Consider the following 18,967-nt stretch of genomic DNA (forward strand, 5'->3'; position numbering starts at 1 on the left):
GCTGAAATCACTGTGCAGAAACCTGCCTTGTCTATCTAGGATCCTGTTCAGCCAACAAACCCTGCATCCTTCCCTGGTCCTGCAGAGTGAAGAGCAATGTTTTTCAATCTCGGGTCTCCAGCTACTGTTGGACTACAATTCCTATCATCCCTAGCCAGCAGGACCACTGGCCAGGGAATGATGGGAGTTATAGTCCAACAACAGCAAGAGACCCAAGCATGAGAAACACTAATGCAGGGACTTCCGACTGTTAAGAATTGCATGCTGCAACTCCCCCGCCCACCCCAGTCTTTGTACCTGAGTGCTCTGCCGAAGGAAGAGAACAGAGGGAAGGCTGGCATGTCATCCGGTTTCTTAAAGGCCCAATAGTACGAGGCAAAGGCTCCGGCCAGTGTGACTTGGCCCAAGGCAATGACAAAGTTTGCCAGCCAGAAGAACATAAAGACATTGTAGATCTGGAAGATGATGAGGTACTTGTGGTAGGTGCTCTCGCCGCCGTAGAAGGCAAAGAGGCAGCGAGCGCTTGGGCACACTTTGGTGACGTTGGAAGTATTGAAGGTCTAAAAAAGGAAGAAGAAAATGATGTTACTCTCATCGCTATGGGAGCCAGACAGGCAGCTTCAGAATTCCACTTGAACATACTTTTATTAAGGATTTCTTATGTTTACAAAGAAACATCAGGGACCCAGGTGGCGCTGTGGGTGAAACCACAGAGTCTAGGGCTTGCTGATCAGAAGGTCGGCGGTTCGAATCCCTGCAACAGGGTAAGCTCCCGTTGCTCAGTCCCAGCTCCTGCCCACCTAGCAGTTCAAAAACACATCAAAGTGCAAGTAGATAAATAGGGAACGCTCCGACGGGAAGGTAAACGGCGTTTCCGTGCGCTGCTCTGGTTCGCCAGAAGCAGCTTTGTCATGCTGGCCACATGACCCGGAAGCTGTCTGCAGACAAACGCCGGCTCCCTCGGCCTATAGAGCGAGATGAGCGCCGCAACCCCAGAGTCGGACACGACTGGACCTGATGGTCAGGGGCCCCTTTACCTTTATGTTTACAAAAATATATGCGTTTTCTCTTTTTTCAAGTTGTGTTTTCTACAGATCAGTTTCATTTATTGTGAGACATTAGTGTTGCATACAGTGTTAGGCAACACTAGGTTAGGAATGAAAGAGGGGGAGGAGGGAATGGTGAGTGGGGTCGGTTGGCAATGCTTCTATTCTTCTACTTAGTGTATGTGTGGGGTTTGTGTCAGCGTTGCTTGTGTGGGTTCTCTTGAAGTGAGTGGGCATAGGCCACGGGTATGTGAAATGGGCCTATGCTTCTCAGGTATATAACTTCAGGAATATAAGCCATTTTGCCTTTCTGAAAAATCCTATATTCTGTCTCCCTTTGTCTTACTAAGATGCTGTGCCTATGTTTACATAAAGCCACCTGGTCAGAGAATGTTCTTGTTCCTGTGTCTGGCTGGCGGAACGCCTGGGACCTTGATAAGGATGTTCTTGGCGCAAGGTTAGGTTCTATAGGAAGTGGGCTATGGCAGGCCATTCCTAGCCATAGAGGCTAGTGGCGCGGAGAACCACAGCGCCGGGCGCTGGAGGGCGCTGGAAGGGCGCCAAGTGAGTGCAGGGTTCCGGCGATCTGGCCAGGAGGACTGCGCTCCACTAGCTGAGAGGCTGTGTCGCGTCTCTCTCCTTCTCCGAGGACTCCGCGCTGCGCCTCCTTCTCGTTTCCCCAGCGCTGGGTTCCGCTCAGTCGAGCTTCGCCACCAGCGCGCGCACAGCACCCAAGCAGCTCTTGCTGGTCCCGCGGTGCACGTGCTGGTGGCGAAGCTTGACTGAGCGGAACCCAGCGCGGGGAAACGAGGAGGCGCAGCGCGGAGTCCTCGGAGGTGGCCTCCCGCTGCTGCTGCGGTCCGCTTGGCACTCCCGGGCCCTTGGAGAGGCTCTGGAGGGGGCGCTGGAGGGACCTAGCGCCAGGGCGCTGGATGGGCTTAAGACGGCCCTGGGCTATGGGTTGCGACAGACTGTAAAAATGTATTTTCGTCGTTTCAGCCTAAGGAGCCTTCTAGGCCCCATTGTGCTTATTGGAAATGTATTGAAAGCTCTATTGCCAATTGTTGTATGCTATTGATACCCTATGCATTGATGAAGTGTTCCTTATGTATTGTATTGCTTTTTAATGTTTGCCAATGTTTAATTGTAATTGTATCTGTGATGAGAATGCACCTAGATTCTGCTTGTGTGACAGCTGGATGCTGGACATGAGCTCACACAGGAAAGGGCCTTGGCGGCTTGCCTCATAGGATGCCGGATCTGGGACAGAGGTTCATCTTTCGCAACTCACTGGGTCACAGTAACCCCGGATGTGCCATATATGGTTGGGATGTGCCCATCCAACATGGAGCCATCCCGGATGTCCCAAATTTGGTTTGGGGTTGAGCTCTTCTAAGGAGGAGGAGATGAAATTCATAAATGGTAAACGGAATGGGCCTTGCCTTCACCGATTGGTAGTTCTTTGTTCTAAATGAGCCAATCTGATTGGTTGCTCTGTAATGTATGGCTACCCGAAGGTATAAATGTTTGAGACACCCATTGTTCTGGGCTCGGGCTTTAGGAAGTATCCTCTGAGCTATTGCTTGCTGTCAGCAAACAATAAAATTTACTTTCCTTTTCTCTATGGCTGCGTGGGGAAGATACTTCAGTCTGCGTGGTGACCCTACACTCTTACTATTTGCTTGTTGTATTTCCTTGGTTGTGAGAGAGGTTGGGGGCAGCCTACCTAGGGTGTGGCTGGTTGTCTTTGGTTGTCTGTAGTGAGATTTGTTTTTGTGCGAGAGTGGGGTGTGTGTTTGTGTGTGTGTTTGGATCAGGTTAGCCAGATTGATTTGTATGCTGTCAGCAGATTCTTCTTGTTGTCTTGTTGGGCTGTGTATGTGATAAAGGGGAACCATAGGAATGAGGGTGTGCGGCAGTTCTGTTTGCATCGTGTTCTATTTTAGAAATGGATACGAGTACTTCGATCTGGGCAGGTTGAAGGGAGGAAGCTGCAGCTTGTGACGTTAACATTTTGAAACCTCCCCCCAAATTGTGGGTATTTTAGAGTTGGGACCCTGCCAGAAAAAAATGAAGTCAGGTCATTCTTGCAGACGTGTCATGTGGGGCTTCCCTTTTCAGTTCTCCACAGGGGTGGGCAGGCAGGGGAAACTGAGATATTGGGTCAAGCCATATTTCCTACCTCCTCAAAGGGATGGGCAAATCCCCAGCAGAGAGAAGACTCTCACTGCATAGCTTTCATGGCGTTTGGCGGGGATGAGGTAGGAACACAGGGAAGCAAAACCACAATGTGAAAGGGGGGGGGGAATATGTAGCATGTACAACTGATCGGAAAGTTGGGGGCAGGCAGCAGGTGATTCCATATACCAGGCATGTCCAACAGGTAGATCGTGATCTACTGGTAGATCACTGGACGTCTGTGGTAGATCACTGGGTCCCCCCAAAGAAGCTCAGCAACTTTGGCTCCCCTAAAAAAGCTCTACATGTTTGCCCTGAAGCCCGCCAAACAGGGCTTTCCTTCCTAAAAAAAGCTCAACCTGAACCCCCCAAAAGGGGGTAGATCACTGCCAGTTTTTAACTCTGTGAGTAGATCGCAGTCTCTTGGAAGTTGGCAACCCCTGCCATATACAAACACAATCAATGGACTTATGCCTCTCCCAGGTACAGGCATTTCCCCTGCCTCATCCTTTTGAGAACTACTGTAGTTCCCTAATCTGGTCTTGTCCAGATTTGGGCAGGCACCATGTGAGAGGTTTGCAGCTATCACAAAATAACCTGACTCTGTGAAAGTTTAATCGCAGAGCGAAGTGGGCTTTTCACCTCCACGCAAGCAGGTGACCATCAGACCACACAGGTTGTCTGAATCCACCCAGAATCAGGATGCAAGGGAGATCCCACAGCCTCCATGGGCCACTCAGAATTTAAGCTTTCTGCAACAGAAGTTCCTAACCTGTGGCCTGCAAGCTTTATTCGGGTGACCCACAGTGTGTCTGTGGATTTGTGAGTGAATTTTCGTATCAATTTTTAATGGCATTTTTTACTGCTTCTTTTATTTCCTATACTGTATGTATTACAATCTGAATTCATTATCGAGTTTATGAGATGTCTTAATTTGTAAGAAATAAAAGCAGCAATGCAAATACAATTAAAGATCACACGGCACATAGTACATCACACTACAATGGCTATAATAGGCAGAAAAATAATTAAGACCCTCGGCAGATTTTTGAGCAGTCTGGCAGGGGCGTAGGAAGCATTTGGGAATGAATGCCTGTTCCAGAGTATTTGGGCCAAGTCTGCAATGTGACTCCTGGAGCACTGCCTCAATTCCAGCAGGAAACAGAATCCTGCATTCTGCACCCAGCTGAACCTTCAAGAGAAGCCCCGTGGAGAAAGCAAGACAATAATTCTGGACACATCCTTTTTTGCCCATTATACAATGAAGACAACTCCATTAGTGACTATTTCAGATTTCTTACCTCTGGGTTGCAGGTCGTTCTGGCGTAAATGCACTCTGTCTCGTTGAACACCTTGTAGACAGCTTCATTGGAGGTAGACAAGAAACTGGGAGCAGTCAAGGAGCTTTGCAGAAATTTACGCCCATTCTTGCCTGCTTGAAATCACACTTGGAACACCAGGCAGTTTCCTGGAAACCCCACCCACCCACCCAACCATACCCCACAATCCATTCTTCTATGAGAGCAGGGGTGGTGGTGGGAAACTGAGGAAGGATACACAGCTGTGCTGGCCCAATAAGCAATACAGAGACACACCAGGAAGAAAGTGCAGAGAGGGAACAGCAGGGATGTCATGATGTGACCAATCGCTCTGTCAGAGGGGACAGGAGAAAGAAAAGGTAAACGAGTCAGTTTCAAGGTCCTAACTCTGTCTAGGCCTTTGTCACATTTCCCTTTAGCTTCACTATGGACTGGCTTCCTGTCCCACCAAGAAGACTTATCAGATCCCACTTTAGGAGTGACGATTCACTGCAGCTCCTCTCCTCTCACACTTCTACTAGAAACGATTATCCAACAATCCCCTGGGAGTGGCGGGTCAGGCTGTGTCTGAGATGGACATTCTCACTAACTACAGTCGTACCTTGGAAGTTGAACAGAATCCATTCAAAAAGTCCATTCGACTTCCAAAACATTCAAAAACCAAATCACGGCTCCTGCAGCCAAGTAGAAGCACAGAAGATCTGACGGACGTTCAGGTTCCACAAGAACATTCGCAAACCAGAACAATCACTTCCGGGTTTGCAGCGTTCAGGATCCAAGGTAGGACTGTACAGTATTTCTAGTTAGAAGGTAGTTGCCCTGAACCCTTGAACTGTATGCTTTTGCTTCTTTGATGTTGGCTAGTCCCGCTAGATTTCCCAGCAGCAGAATCAGACAGAACAGCAAACTTCCCTGGAGATCTGCAAACATTAGGGGGGTGGGCAGGGTGGGGAGATAAAAGCACCCTTGCAAGGCAATCTATTGGGCACACGCCACATCAGGCTCACCTGCTGGCTTCCTTTATCAATGCAATGGCAATGAGAATCCTCTTGCGCAAAAAGATGAGCAGTAAAATGATGACAACCTCCACAATGCACAGGATGATCACTGGGCAAGAAAACAGAGAGAGGCAAAGTGGGAGAGAGAGACAAGAGAGAGGAACCCGAGTGCTTCTGTGCTCTGATTCCACAAAGCAGGGTAAAACACCAAACAAGTGACTCTGGGTGGTTCTTGTAGCAAGTTACATTTTTTTTTTGGTCTACTGTACATCAGGTGTAAGGATCATCTGCCTCTTCAGATGTTGGACTCCATCAGCCTCAACCAACATGGCCAATAGTCAGGAATGAGGCAAGATGGAGCTCAATAAATCCTCAAGGGCTACAGACTTCCCATTCCTGGTCTGGACAGAGGCCTGAGGAAGTCCTTCTCCTGGTCTTTCATCAACACATAGGAAGGCATGGCTAACAAAGAGACACACTCATTGTGAAGCCCTCGGCTGAGCAGATGACTTACTGAAGGCCAGCCACGTTTGCTTCAGATGGAGGTAGACACGGAGATCTGTCTGGAACCCAAGTTCTTTCAGGGAAACATCAGAACCAGCCTGTCCTTTCAGCTGGGCATATTCCATGTAGCAATGAAAGATTCCTGCAAGATGAAAGCAGCAATCAAAGGGACAGTGAACACAGTTGCCGAATGCCTTGGCTTAACACTTCCAACATACCAAATGGTTGAAAGCTGTCCCGGTGCAAAGTGTACCATTTGGGAAGCAAGTTCAGAAGTGCCTACCATATCAAAGGCTTAGGGAAGGAGCAGTCCAGGCTTGTCCTCAAGGCTTTACCTGACTTCCTGCGTTCAATTCTGTTGCAACAGTTCTTGAGAATTATTCACAGTTTGAAAAGTATTTGGATCAGTTCAGTTCAAGGTGTCAGGTTGCGGGTAGAGGGGGAGTTGAATGAAAAGGTGGAAGGGGATCTTATTCATAATTATCATTTATGAACTGCTTAATGGCATCATGTCCACACACATTCTGTGGACACCAGGTGCTCCTTACACGCAGAGAGGGGGAATATGTCAGCAGTCTGAATATAACGTAAAGAGCACGGTCTTCCGAATTGATATTCTAACACAGAATTAGAAGGACCAATTAACTTGCAACAGGGACAGGTTTCTATTCAGAAATTACAGACTCTGTTGCAATCTTTTCCAACTACAACTAAGTTGTTCACCTGGGCAACTTTCCCTTCCTCTTCCTCAAGACATGAATTACTTCCTAGTGGAACATAAAAAAACCAACTATTTAAGGGGGACAGGAAGGATAACTGAAGAGGCTACTGTAGAAGTGACTGGTGCTACATCAAACTTCCTAACGTCTACCTGATGCTCAGCTCACCTTCCCTGGATTCACAAAGGAAACAATTTTCTAATTTGCACAGCAAGATCTATAGAGGTCATTTAGAGCATCTCCTAAACTGAGGCAAAGATCCCAAAACAATGCCATTACCCCAGGCCCAGTTCTAGCCTCAACGAGCAAAGTCACAAGTAAGGGGATTCCCAAAGAAAGGTCTAGCAAGGCTCACCTGAGTGACAGTAAGCAAGCTGTGCCACTTGCCACAAGTGGAAAGGAAGACGTTTCACCACCAAGGGTGGGTGGAAGGAAGCATATGGTGCTGAGATAGACCATTAGTGAGAATGTATACCTGAAGGAGTGTCTCCACTCCCATAGTTCAGCCCAGACACTGAGGTCCAGCTCTGAGGGTCTTGTGACAGTTCCTTCACTGTGAGAAGTAAAGTTACAGGGAACCTGGCAGAGGGCCTTCTCAGTAGTGGCACCCATCCTGTGGAATGCCCTCCCATCAGATGTCAAGAAAATAAACTTATATAAAGGCAATCCTATATAGGGAAGTTTTTTTATGTTTGATGTTTTACTGTGTTTGGTGTTTTAATTGATTGGAAGCTGCCCAGACTGGGCAACCCAGTCAGAGAAGTGAGGTATAAGTAATAAATTTATTATTATTATTATTATTATTAATTCCAGTAGGGATCCAGCCCACCTGCCAGATCCCTGGGCTCACCATAGCAAACTCACCATATCCAAGCACCAGGATCACCAGCACAATCATCACCCAGACCATGATCCCTGCTAGGAACCGGAGCAGGACAATAAAGATGAGACTGACCACCATGGAAATCACCAGACCTCTGCAGATAGAAGACAACAAGGGATTTCTCAAGACGTTCTTGAACTACCAAGCACTTGAACTCACAAGCTACTGGGGGAAGATGCTGCATTGCACAAACATTTTAACTACTTGGGGTAAATGAATCAGTAGCAGAATGAAGGAGAACAGTGCAAATTATATCAAGGAAATTGAAGTTCATTATGGGTCATAAAAAGCTGACAAAAGGGGCTATGAACCATTAGCAAGAAGGCAGTTGACAGGCAAAGAACTGCAGAGACTAGGAAACCAAAGAGATAAGCATGGGCAAAAAAAAAAAAGGGGTAGGAATCCCGGAGAATGGTCCGAGGGCCTTCGATACGCCATATAAGCAGCTCTGAGACCGTTCCCCTTAATCCATTGGAACAGTGATGTGATATATTATACACACAAATACATACATGGGTGTGGGGCTGAATCTGATACAGTGATTTGAACCAATCATGGAAAAACCCTCTAGTTCCAAACCTCAGTTCAGTATATCCATCTTTAATAATGGAAAAAAGTGCCAGGTGGCCCTTAAGGACTCTTGTGGTGTTGCTTTTCACTACTATCAAGGGGAAAATACAGCAGAAGACACAGGTCTTCACAATGGTGAAATGCTCAGCTGGACATCCAGAACTTGGAAAAACCTCTAAGATGGTCTGTAAGTCCGAAAGGTCCTTTGCCTTTGGAACAGAGCCAGAGCTTCCTTTTTGCTACTCCCATTAGACTTCTCATTCCACCCTTAGCTGGACTATTCCGTTCTCTGCTCACATTATTATCCAGTACCAGGAAACAGTGTAATCTTCAAAGATCTTCATAGCCACTTGTCTCGCCTCTAGAACCACATTTGCTTTTCTGGAATTCAAAGTAGGAAGAAGTGAGAAGCGCAGTAAAGGTGAAGAAGCAACCAAAGTCAGGGATTTTCAGAGTGGGACATTAGCCTATAATTCACAAGTAACCTTCCTGGAGAAGGCCTTGTTCTTCACAGGTGTTTGGCTTGCTTAGGTCCTCTCCTCCATCCCTCCCATTTCTATTTATCCAGGTCTTTTTTAACAGTCATGGTTGTCATCGTCTAGAGCTCACCCACCCAACCTTCAGTGTACAGAGTGCTTTATACAGTCCTTAGTTTGTTTTATGCTGGCCTAGCTCTGGATCTAGGATGAGAACAATAGTAATGGCTCAGTTATCCATCTGGATTCTGTTTAGTTGTGAAGTTTCCTATCCCTGGACCTTGCTAGAAATGTCTGTCATTTGCAAACTCAAATCTAGGCACCTTTCTTTTTTAGAGACATGTTTCTAGCCCTCATGGTTTTGAAGGTATAGCTTTGATAAATAAATTAAAATAAATAAATAAATAATACCACCCCACCCATCTTGCTGGGTTTCCCCAGCCACTCTGGGCAGCTCCCAACAGAATATTATTGTTGTTATTGTTATTGCTATTATTATTATTATTAATGTGATAAAACATGAAACATTAAAAACTTCCCTAAACAGGGCTGGTTTCAAATGCCTTCTAAATGTTGTGTAGTTCTTTATCTCCTTGACATCTTATGGGAGGGCGTTCCACAGGGAGGGTGCCACTACCGAGAAGGCCCTGTGCCTGGTTCCCTGTAACTTCACTTCTCGCAGTGAGAGAACCATCAGAAGGCCATTGGAGCTGGATCTCAGTGTCCAGGCTGAACGATGGGGGTGGAGACCAGGGCCAGATTTAGGTTTGATGAGGCCCTAAGCCAGGCATCCCCAAACTTCAGCCCTCCAGATGTGGTGTAGTGTGGTGTAGTGGTTAATAGCGGTAGACTCGTAATCTGGGGAACTGAGTTCGCGTCTCCGCTCCTCCACATGCAGCTGCTGGGTGACCTTGGGCTAGTCACACTTCTCTGAAGTCTCTCAGCCCCACCCACCTCACAGGGTGTCTGTTGTGGGGGAGAAGGGGAAAGGAGATTGTTAGCCGCTTTCAGACTCCTTCGGGTAGTGATAAAGCAGGATATCAAATCCAAACTCAAACTCCTCCTCCTCCTCTTCTTCTTCTTCTTTTGGACTATAATTCCCATCATCCCTGACCACTGGTCCTCTTAGCTAGAGATCATGGGAGTTGTAGGCCAAAACATCTGGAGGGGATGCCTGCCCTCAGCTACTGAAGGTAATGGGGCCCTTTATATGTCCAGCTGTCCTGTGTCAACAACAAATTGTCACTGTTTTTTGTGTTGCATATATGCTATATGGTAATTTATGGACCTACTAGGTATCTAAAGCCATTTGAACATGACACAATATGTATTTTATCAAAGTAATTGTTGAACTGAAATACAATTAAGAAGAAATGTATTAATAAGAACTATATTAATAGTGAAATAATTATTAAGCTCTAAGTGTATGTAGGTTTTATTTTGTTTTTTATCTTATATTTTGGAAATGTACATCCAGGTTTTTTTACTTTGAAATTCCCCCCAAGAGAGTGGAGCCCCAAGCTATAGCTTGTTTAGCTTATACGTAAATCTGACACTGGTGGAGACGCGGCAGCTAGACTGGTGACTGGGAGCAGCCGCCGAGACCACATAACACCGGTCTTGAAAGACCTGCATTGGCTCCCAGTATGTTTCCGAGCACAATTCAAAGTGTTGGTGCTGACCTTTAAAGCCCTAAACGGCCTCGGTCCAGTATAACTGAAGAGCGTCTCCACCTCCATCACTCCGCCCGGACACTGAGGTCCAGGGCCGAGGGCCTTCTGGCGGTTCCCTCGTTGCGAGAAGCCAAGATACAGGGAACCAGGCAGAGGGCCTTCTCGGGAGTGGCACCTGCCCTGTGGAACGCCCTCCCATCAGATGTCAAAAAGAAAAATAACTACCAGACTTTTAGAGGACATCTGAAGGCAGCCCTGTTTAGGGAAGCTTTTAATCTTTAAGAAATTACTGTATTTTAATATTTCTGTTGGAAGCCGCCCAGAGTGGCTGTGGAAACCCAGCCAGATGGGCAGGGTATAAATAATAAATTATTATTATTATTATTATTATTATTATTATTATTATTCAGGTATACTGGGCCAAGGCCATTTAGAGCTTTAAAGTTCAGCACCAACACTTTGAATTGTGCTCGGAAACGTACTGGGAGCTTTATTTGAGATAAGAAAGCTACGGAGTCTGGTGTTAGGTAGAGCACTAACTGCTCACCGGCACTGTAGGAACTTCACTTCTACTGGGTTAGGGCTACTGAGAGTCTCAATAATTGTGAGCACAGGATTTCCCTTTGCATGGGGAGAAGGATGGTTGACAAGCAGAGGGCAGTTCCATATATGCAGCACATTTAAGGTTCTAAATGTCAAGACCTGAGAAGCATTTTCATCATGCTGTCCAGGACTTTGGCAGCATCCCAGAAAAGGAATTGGAAAATCCTTGTAGCTGCCAGAAAACATGGAATATAGCAAGTCTCCTAGAAGAACTGGAACTTTTTCTTGGCCAGGGTAAGGTGGAAGATGGCATGTGACTTCCCCTAACGGATTAGAAGCGTAGTCAGATGAGGTCTTCTCAGCACATACCCCACCTTTTCCTCTACAACCCCCGCCAGCCCCATCTGTTGTCTCAACACAACCCTTGTCTATCTAATGTCCCAGTTTCTGCCACCTGTGATGAAAAGAAAATTACAAATTACTGGGGACCAACTCCCCAGGCCGAGCAACCAGAAGAACGCAAGTAAATTAAGCAAAGTCAGCAAAAAGTATTCTTTGGCCAAATTTGGAATAACTAGATCTACAAAGCCCCGCTCTGCTCATTGCCACCCAACACACACACACTTAAAACTCACTTGGCCCCTTCCAGAAGTTCGGTCACGTTCCTCTCATGTCCTTTCCCATCATTAAAGGTGGTCTTGTTCCCAACCATGATGACCCCTTTATTCGAGCTGATTGCAGGTAGACATCTGCGAGCCACTGAGGATCACAACATATGAGAGAGATCTAAGCAGCAGGAAGACTAGTATGCACCCCACCCCTTGTTCTCTGCTTAAAAGACCCTCTATAATCAGCCGGCCAAGAGGAAAACTGCAACACACACACACACACCAAGCTGCTTTCATGCAGGGAAGAGTGAGATTTGGCAACTGAAGAGGCAAAGTGGGAGGTTGTGACTTGGCTAAATCTTTATGTATGCTTGGCGATTTCATCTGATGCTTGGAGTGACCTCCCGCAACCTACTACAGGAACCAGGGCTCCACTCAGCATATCCTGAGTTGGTGTCAGGATACTTAGTGTAGAACAGGCATCCCCAAACTTCGGCCCTCCAGATGTTTTGGACTACAATTCCCATCATTCCTGACCACTGGTCCTGTTAGCTAGGGATCATGGGAATTGTAGGCCAAAACATATGGAGGGCCGCAGTTTGGGGATGCCTGGTGTAGAACAAGACCTCGTTATAGATCATTGCATCTCCATCCCTTGCCCCAACACCCAAGAGTTAACTGATAACTCGCTGAGTAATCAGCACCCCAAAGGCCTCTCCCATCCAAGTGTTTGTAATGCACATGACTAGCCAGAAGACTTGTTTCAAACTCTGGTGTGATTTAATAGATGCTTTATTTGCCACAGACATTCGACATGAGTCAGAGGGACAGGTGTGATCAGACTACTTCCTTTTCTCCTTGTGCAGCTGTAGCTGTCCTTCATGTTCAAATCCTCTTGCATGGCCCACAGTTCTCCCTCATCCCCACAAAGGGTGCAGCTCACAAGCCAAGCCCTAGGGGTGGGGTGAGGGGAGCTAGCAAGGAGTTCCCGACCTAGTATACCCAGATGTTACTGGGGGAAATACACAGCCTTTCTACGCAACCCAAACACCTGTTTCTGCTTACTTATGATCCTTCAGAATTAATCCGATTCTCTTAGAGAGGGGGTTGATATTCAAAATTCACACCGAGCCAACCTCCTTGGGTGGGGGTTCAGGGATCACGTTTGGTTGCCAATGTTTAGTTTCAAAAATTCTGGTGGTAGGTCAGGAGGCAGGGCCACACAAGGAAATGGGCACAAGTGCAATTCCCCACAACTGTGGCTGCTACATCACCAGGTTGTTCTGACTTTCCCACCTTGGGAAAATAAACCCTGGGGGAGGAGGCAGCAGCAAAGGAAAAACACAAATGAACCCCACAGTCTTTATTGCAGCCATGGCTGAAATGGTGTGAAAGGTCTGAAGTCAACTATCTGTTGCTCTAGTGCAGTGTTTCCCAACCTTGTGCCTCCAGCTGTTTTTTGGACTACAACTCCCATCATCCCTAGCTAGCAAGACCAGTGGTCAGGAATTATGGGAATTGTAGTCACAAAACATCTGGAGGCACAAGGTTGGGAAACACTGCTCTAGTGCATATGTAGAGTGTACTAATGGCAAAAATGATGGTTAAAGATAAAGGTAAAGGGACCCCTGACCATTAGGTCCAGTCATGACCAACTCTGGGGTTGTGGCTCTCATCTCGTGTTATTGGCTGAGGGAGCTGCATACAGCTTCCACGTCATGTGGCCAGCATGACTAAGCCGCTTCTGGCGAACCAGAGCAGCGCACGGAAACACTGTTTACCTTCCCACTTGGACCTATTTATCTACTTGCACTTTGACGTGCTTTCGAACTGCTAAGTTGGCAGGAGCTGGGACCGAGCAATGGGAGCTCACCCCGTTGCAGGGATTTGAACCGCCGACCTTCTGATCAGCAAGCCCTAGGCTCTGCAGTTTAACCCACAGCCCCACCTGTGTCCCTTCGAAAATGATGGTAACTTCCATTCAAATAGTTATAGAAACTGAATAGCTTTGTTAGAAAAAAGCTGGCAGCCGTCCCAAATTTTTGGCTTTCTATTCCTAAAAACCTCTGGCAACTGGCTCAGAGGTTAAAACGAAACTAAAAACAGCCAGGCCATTTCCTCCCCCCTTGGAGAGTTGGCAAGGTCCATGAAGATTATGGCCTCCATGCCAACAATAGGTACCATCAGGGATAACAACTGGTTCAGTGCATGAAGTGGGGGATAATATATGTTGGGTCTGAGGCTCTGCACTAGCCCAGAACAAGTGGGCTGGTTCCTCAGAAGCTTACTGTTTTCAAATTTCAGATTCCCATACCCCCAGATAAGAAGTCTTTGTGGTAGTCTTTGTGTGGAAAGACTAAGGCAAGGTTCTTTCTGGCAATGGAAGTGGCTGGGAGTCACAGCCACTGAAAGCTTGAGCTGCATTAAGATTTGACTACTGAGCTGTTCAATAAACTATTAATAAAATCCCTAGGCTTTCTGCCACTAGTTTGCTCCCTCGGACAGACTTACAGGGTTTGCTTGGAGTGAGCATGGCTGGGCACAGATCATCTTTCAAAACTTCAGGTGCACTCAGGGCCTGAGAGAGGGGAAAAAGGAATGGGTTATTCCTGCCCAAAGAAGGAAAACTTCCCAGGAAAACAAAGGCAAAAGCAGAACGAAAGATCCCCTGTCAGGGAGGTTGCTGGCTACCCTTGAGCAACGACACTCCAATTAATACTTTTATTGTGAAAGTTATTTACAGTGCAAGAGCTTCATGAAAACATGTCTACTCAGTGCTATCAGATTCTCCCAATGGCAATTTTCGGCTCCTCCCCTAGCAGAGTAGTTTGGGGACCCCAAATCTCCTCCCCCTGCGTTTGTGAGTCTCTGATCGCCTCAGTTCCGGGGTGAATTTGAAAGGACGCCCCTCTGCTGTTTCCCCGCTAGAACTCTCTGCTGGCCCCCCCTTCCTTGCTGGTAACACAGGCTGCAGGTAGTGCTCTTGGATGCTGCCTGAGCCCTGCCCCGCTCCGCTCACTTCCTCCTTCCTGTCTCCTGTCCCTCCGCTGTTGTCAGAGCCATTCGAAGAGCTGGATTTGATGAGGGGTGGCTGTTCCCTGTAAGCCCACCCCCTTACATCCCCCTTAAGTCTGAATTAGTTCCCAGCCATTATGCATCTGTAAAGCTCACTCACCGTCTTCCGGTTTTTAAATTCTGGGACACAAAACTGCTCATAGTATTTGAGATCCTTGCTGGCTGCGCCACCTGTTGAGGCTTGCAAGTAGGTGAGGTATTGATCTGGGCACTTTTCAACACAGATCTGAAACAGTCACAAGAAGCATAGCAATTTAGTGTCTCAATTCAGACACCACTTGTCTAGTAGGGTTCTGATTCCCAGCAGCAGTGACAAATCTCTACATTACAGTGGTACCTTGGTTCTCAAACTTAATCGGTTCTGGAAGTCTGTTCCAAAACCAAAGTGTTCCAAAACCAAGGCACACTTTCCCATAGAAAGTAACGCAAAACAGGTGGTGCAGGGGCTCTGATGGGGAGGTGGGGGCTCCTTTAAACTTCTTCCTTGAGGGGAGTGCAGCCACGAACCCTTCAACGGAAAGTGTGATGGAGCCTGCACCTCCCCAGCTGGGCTGCCCCGATCCAGCTTCTGTTCCCGTGCAAGCAGCAACGTTGCCTAGCGGAGCAGCCCGATTCCACTCCTACTTGCCTGCAAGCAGGAGCAGGCGGTGTGTGTGTGTGTGTGTGTGTGTGTGTGTGTGTGTGTGACAGCAACATCCCTTGCCTGCTTGCTTGCCACCCCGGCCCAGCCTTCCCTCACTCAGCGCTGGGGCTGGAGAAATGGGTGGTTGCTGTTGTGGCAACGGAGGAACCCAGCGCTGGAGGGCGGCAGGTGCCAGCTCACTTGCCACCCAGCCCACCTTTCCTCACTCGGAAAACGGAAGTGTGGCACTCAAAACGGGGTATGTATGCGCTGAACCCGGAAGTAACAGAACGGGTTACCTCTGGGTTCGGCAATTCGCGCATGCACAGACGCGCCAAATGACGTCACACGCATGCACAGAAGCACCGAAAAGCGCAGGGAGCATGCACAGATTCGGCGCTTCAGGGTAAGTACTGCTCTGGATGCGTACGGGGCTCCGGAACAGATCCCGTTTGTATCCAGAGGTACCACTGTACATATCTTTAGGTGCAAGGCTAAAATGTTTCTCTATAACCAGGCCCTTAGCTGATTTGCAATTCTGTTACCTTTTAAATGTATTTGTGGGAGGCCAGGTCATTGGTTTGCTTCTGTTTTTGTCTTATTAGGTATTTTGAGTTCTCATTTTGCATTTTAATCTTGTGAACCGCTCTGTTATGTTTGGATGAAGGGTGATATACCGATTTAATAATAATAATATTTGTTATTCTGACCGACCTACACAAAATATATATATATTCATATTCATACATCCCTGCATCACATTAAATTGAGGCAATTTCAACATGAAGAGCACAACCTCTGTGACAGGTCACAGATTTACATCCTTTTAATTTTACTGATTCCATGTCCATTTGTGCTGGGGTTCTAGTGAGAAGCTGAAGTCTCACAGAGCGAGGCAGCAAACAGCTTCAGGGACTTCAAAGAAAAGGCAAACATCACCCATTCAACCAGGATAGTGTTCAAAGCTGCTTTCTTTCTTTGGGCAGCTGCTCTTTGAAGTCCTTGCCCTCCCTTCCCATTTCCCCAATGTGACCAAGAGAGGACATAAATAAGCCATCCTTGCTCTTACTCTCTCCCCATGCACTTTATTGGGCAACATTACACAACAGCATGTCTATATCCAGGGCCGGCTCTAGGCCCGCTCCCGGTGGCGCGGGGCGCCAGGGTGCCAGGGACACCGCTGCGCCCGCTGAGAGGCACGGCTGAGGCTGCCCCAGGCACGCCTCCGCTGTTCAGCAGCTTCAGGCCACTCTCCGGAGGCGCGCGGGCCTGGGGCAGCCTCCGCCGTGCGCAGGGGCATCGCAACAGGGGGCAGGCAGCGGCAGGCTGGGTGGTGCAGTGCAGCTGGGAAACGGGGCGGGGGCACCGGAGGGATCCGGCGCCAGGGCACCTGGCATGCTCAAGGCGGCCCTGTCTATATCCAGATTATCACAGAGCAAAAACAACCCACCTTCCGTTTTGTCCATGAAGTTTTGCCCTATGCAGACGAGCACAAAGCTCTTGCAATTCTGACCTCTCTGGGACAAAGGAATTGACAAGGAGAAAAGCCTTACCTGTGTGGTGGGACACTGAAACTCCAACAGCACCAAAGGGCTGGCACATTTCACGATGTTGAAGTAGAACAAGAAAGGTTTATTCCTGGAAACAGAGAAAGGACCATAAGAACATCCAAGCCAGCATATGTTTCTATCAGCAGATGGGTCCCAAAAATTCAGCAAGTCTGACATACTGTGGAGAACTAGAAGATGAAGGAGATCACTCATGCCAGCAGACTCTCCTGAACCACTTCTGAATAGGTTAGAATTCCCTACGCCAGGGGTAGGCAACCTAAGGCCCGTGGGCCAATCGCCTTCTCAATCCAGCCCGCAAACAGTCCAGGAATCAGCGTGTTTTTACATGAGTAGAATGTGTGCTTTTATTTAAAATGCATCTCTGGGTTACTTATGGGGCATAGGAATTCGTTCATCCCCCCTCCCCCCCCAAAAAATAGTCCGGCCCACCACATGGTCTGAGGCCCACGGCTGAAAAAGGTTGCCGACTCCTGCTCTACGCAGTCCAGCCAGCACTACTTGGGGATCACAGACAAAGCGATGTGCCAAGGGCTACTAGCCTTAGCCATCACCAATTCTTAAAATGAAAGTTGCCACAGCTCAGGCCTATCTGGAAGTGACACCACCTAACCCATGCTGCATGAAGACTCAATGTGGTTGCCTACCAGGAGGAGAATGGAGCCTGCAAATGCTGAAATACACCCTTGTCTTATGTAATTGCCCCTGAAATTTCATACACAACTAAGGGGAGGAGCCACTTCTCCTTATTCTATCCTCTCACGCTGCTCTGGCTTCCTCTCCCTCACTGAATTCAATGCCACCTCATTGGAGAGGGTGACAAGGAGAGTCAGAGGAAAGGCCCACCAGATTTCCTGTACAGCAGGGGTGAGGAACACATTTATAATATAATAATAATAATTCCTGACTTTGAATTCAGAAATGTGAATTATTAGCACATATCATGCCAGTGCTAAGGGATTTGCACTTGTTGTCTATTAGCTACTGACCCAGTTTTAAGATCCTACTGCTTACATATAAAGCCCTAAACAGCTCTGGATCAGGATACCAGAAACACTCCCTTATTCTCTACTGCCCAGTGTGGGCATTTAAGATTGGGAAATGGAACCCGGATAGCTTTTCCATGGCCTGGATATTTTTGGCTTGGGGTAGCACGGGAGTGGGCTTTTTCACTGGTGACGCCACTGTTGTGAACTGCCTTCCCTGCTGAAATACGAGAAATCCCATCAGTACTGGCATTCTGCCGGTACTTAAAGACACACCTGTATAGACAAGCATTCCTCTCAAATTGAACTTCCTCATCCAATTGTTTTAATTGCTCTCTTAACTGTTTTAATTGCTGTGCTTTTTAATGGGCTTGCTTTGTTGTATGTTTTAGCTATGCATGCTTTACTGTTTTGATGGAATGGGTTTATTGTGCATTTTAATAATAATTTATTATTTATACCCCGCCTATCTGGCTGGGTTTCCCCAGCTACTCTGGGCAGCTTCCAACAGAAAAATGAAATAAATAATCTATTAAACATTAAAAGCCTCCCTAAACAGGGCTGCCTAAACAGATTTGGTAGCTGTTTTTCTCTTTGACATCTTATGGGAGGGCATTCCACAGGGCGGGCGCCACCACCGAGAAGGCCCTCCGCCTGGTTCCCTGCAACTTGCCTTCTCGCAATGAGGGAACCGCCAGAAAGCCCTCGGTACTGGACCTCAGTGTCCAGGCAGAACGACGGGCCGGATTTGGGTCAGAAGGCTGGAATCAAACATGGCCGATCCTCCATGGGTTACTTTGATGGGCAAGTGGGGTTGCCCACCTGCTAATCACCTCAGGAGTGTTATATGACACCAGGTTTTTCAAGCCATGACTGCAAACGAAGTACCAGGAGCTTGCTCTTGAATGGGCCCATATCTGATGTCAGATGTGGCTCACCCAAAACACTCTTGTGAACCAAAGCAAGAGAACAGTTGGGCCTAATTAGGCCTGTGGGTCAGAATGATCCCACCACTGCTGTAGAGGCATAGATTTCCATGCCAGGTTTTGCTTGGCCCAGAATACCACTAACTGGGGTTTCCTGACATCCATCTGGCATGTGACACAACTGGCCCCAACTGACTGTGGCAACTCAGGAGAACATTCCAAGGGGGACTTTAGATGCCTCAGAACATTCCAGAATTCCACATTAAGGGGGAA

The 18,967-nt window shown here is 47.6% G+C and overlaps 1 protein-coding gene across 3 annotated transcripts in view; it reads right to left on the reverse strand.

Moving 5' to 3' along the window:
* SLC44A2 (solute carrier family 44 member 2) overlaps positions 1-18,967 on the reverse strand; it is a 63,986-nt gene that overhangs the window by 15,584 nt on the left and 29,435 nt on the right. For all 3 annotated transcript variants that reach the window (XM_060268812.1, XM_060268810.1, XM_060268811.1), the window contains exons 5-15: positions 16,768-16,852; positions 14,693-14,818; positions 14,029-14,095; positions 11,545-11,668; positions 8,515-8,598; positions 7,629-7,741; positions 6,056-6,187; positions 5,551-5,650; positions 4,782-4,874; positions 4,526-4,610; positions 298-560 (exon numbers count right to left, since the gene is read on the reverse strand). In XM_060268812.1, coding sequence (XP_060124795.1) covers positions 298-560; positions 4,526-4,610; positions 4,782-4,874; positions 5,551-5,650; positions 6,056-6,187; positions 7,629-7,741; positions 8,515-8,598; positions 11,545-11,668; positions 14,029-14,095; positions 14,693-14,818; positions 16,768-16,852 — 1,272 coding nt within the window. The remainder of the gene's footprint in view (positions 1-297; positions 561-4,525; positions 4,611-4,781; positions 4,875-5,550; positions 5,651-6,055; positions 6,188-7,628; positions 7,742-8,514; positions 8,599-11,544; positions 11,669-14,028; positions 14,096-14,692; positions 14,819-16,767; positions 16,853-18,967) is intronic.

Source organism: Zootoca vivipara, chromosome 16, assembly GCF_963506605.1.
Source record: "Zootoca vivipara chromosome 16, rZooViv1.1, whole genome shotgun sequence".
In the NCBI taxonomy this organism is placed as follows: Eukaryota; Metazoa; Chordata; class Lepidosauria; order Squamata; family Lacertidae; genus Zootoca; species Zootoca vivipara.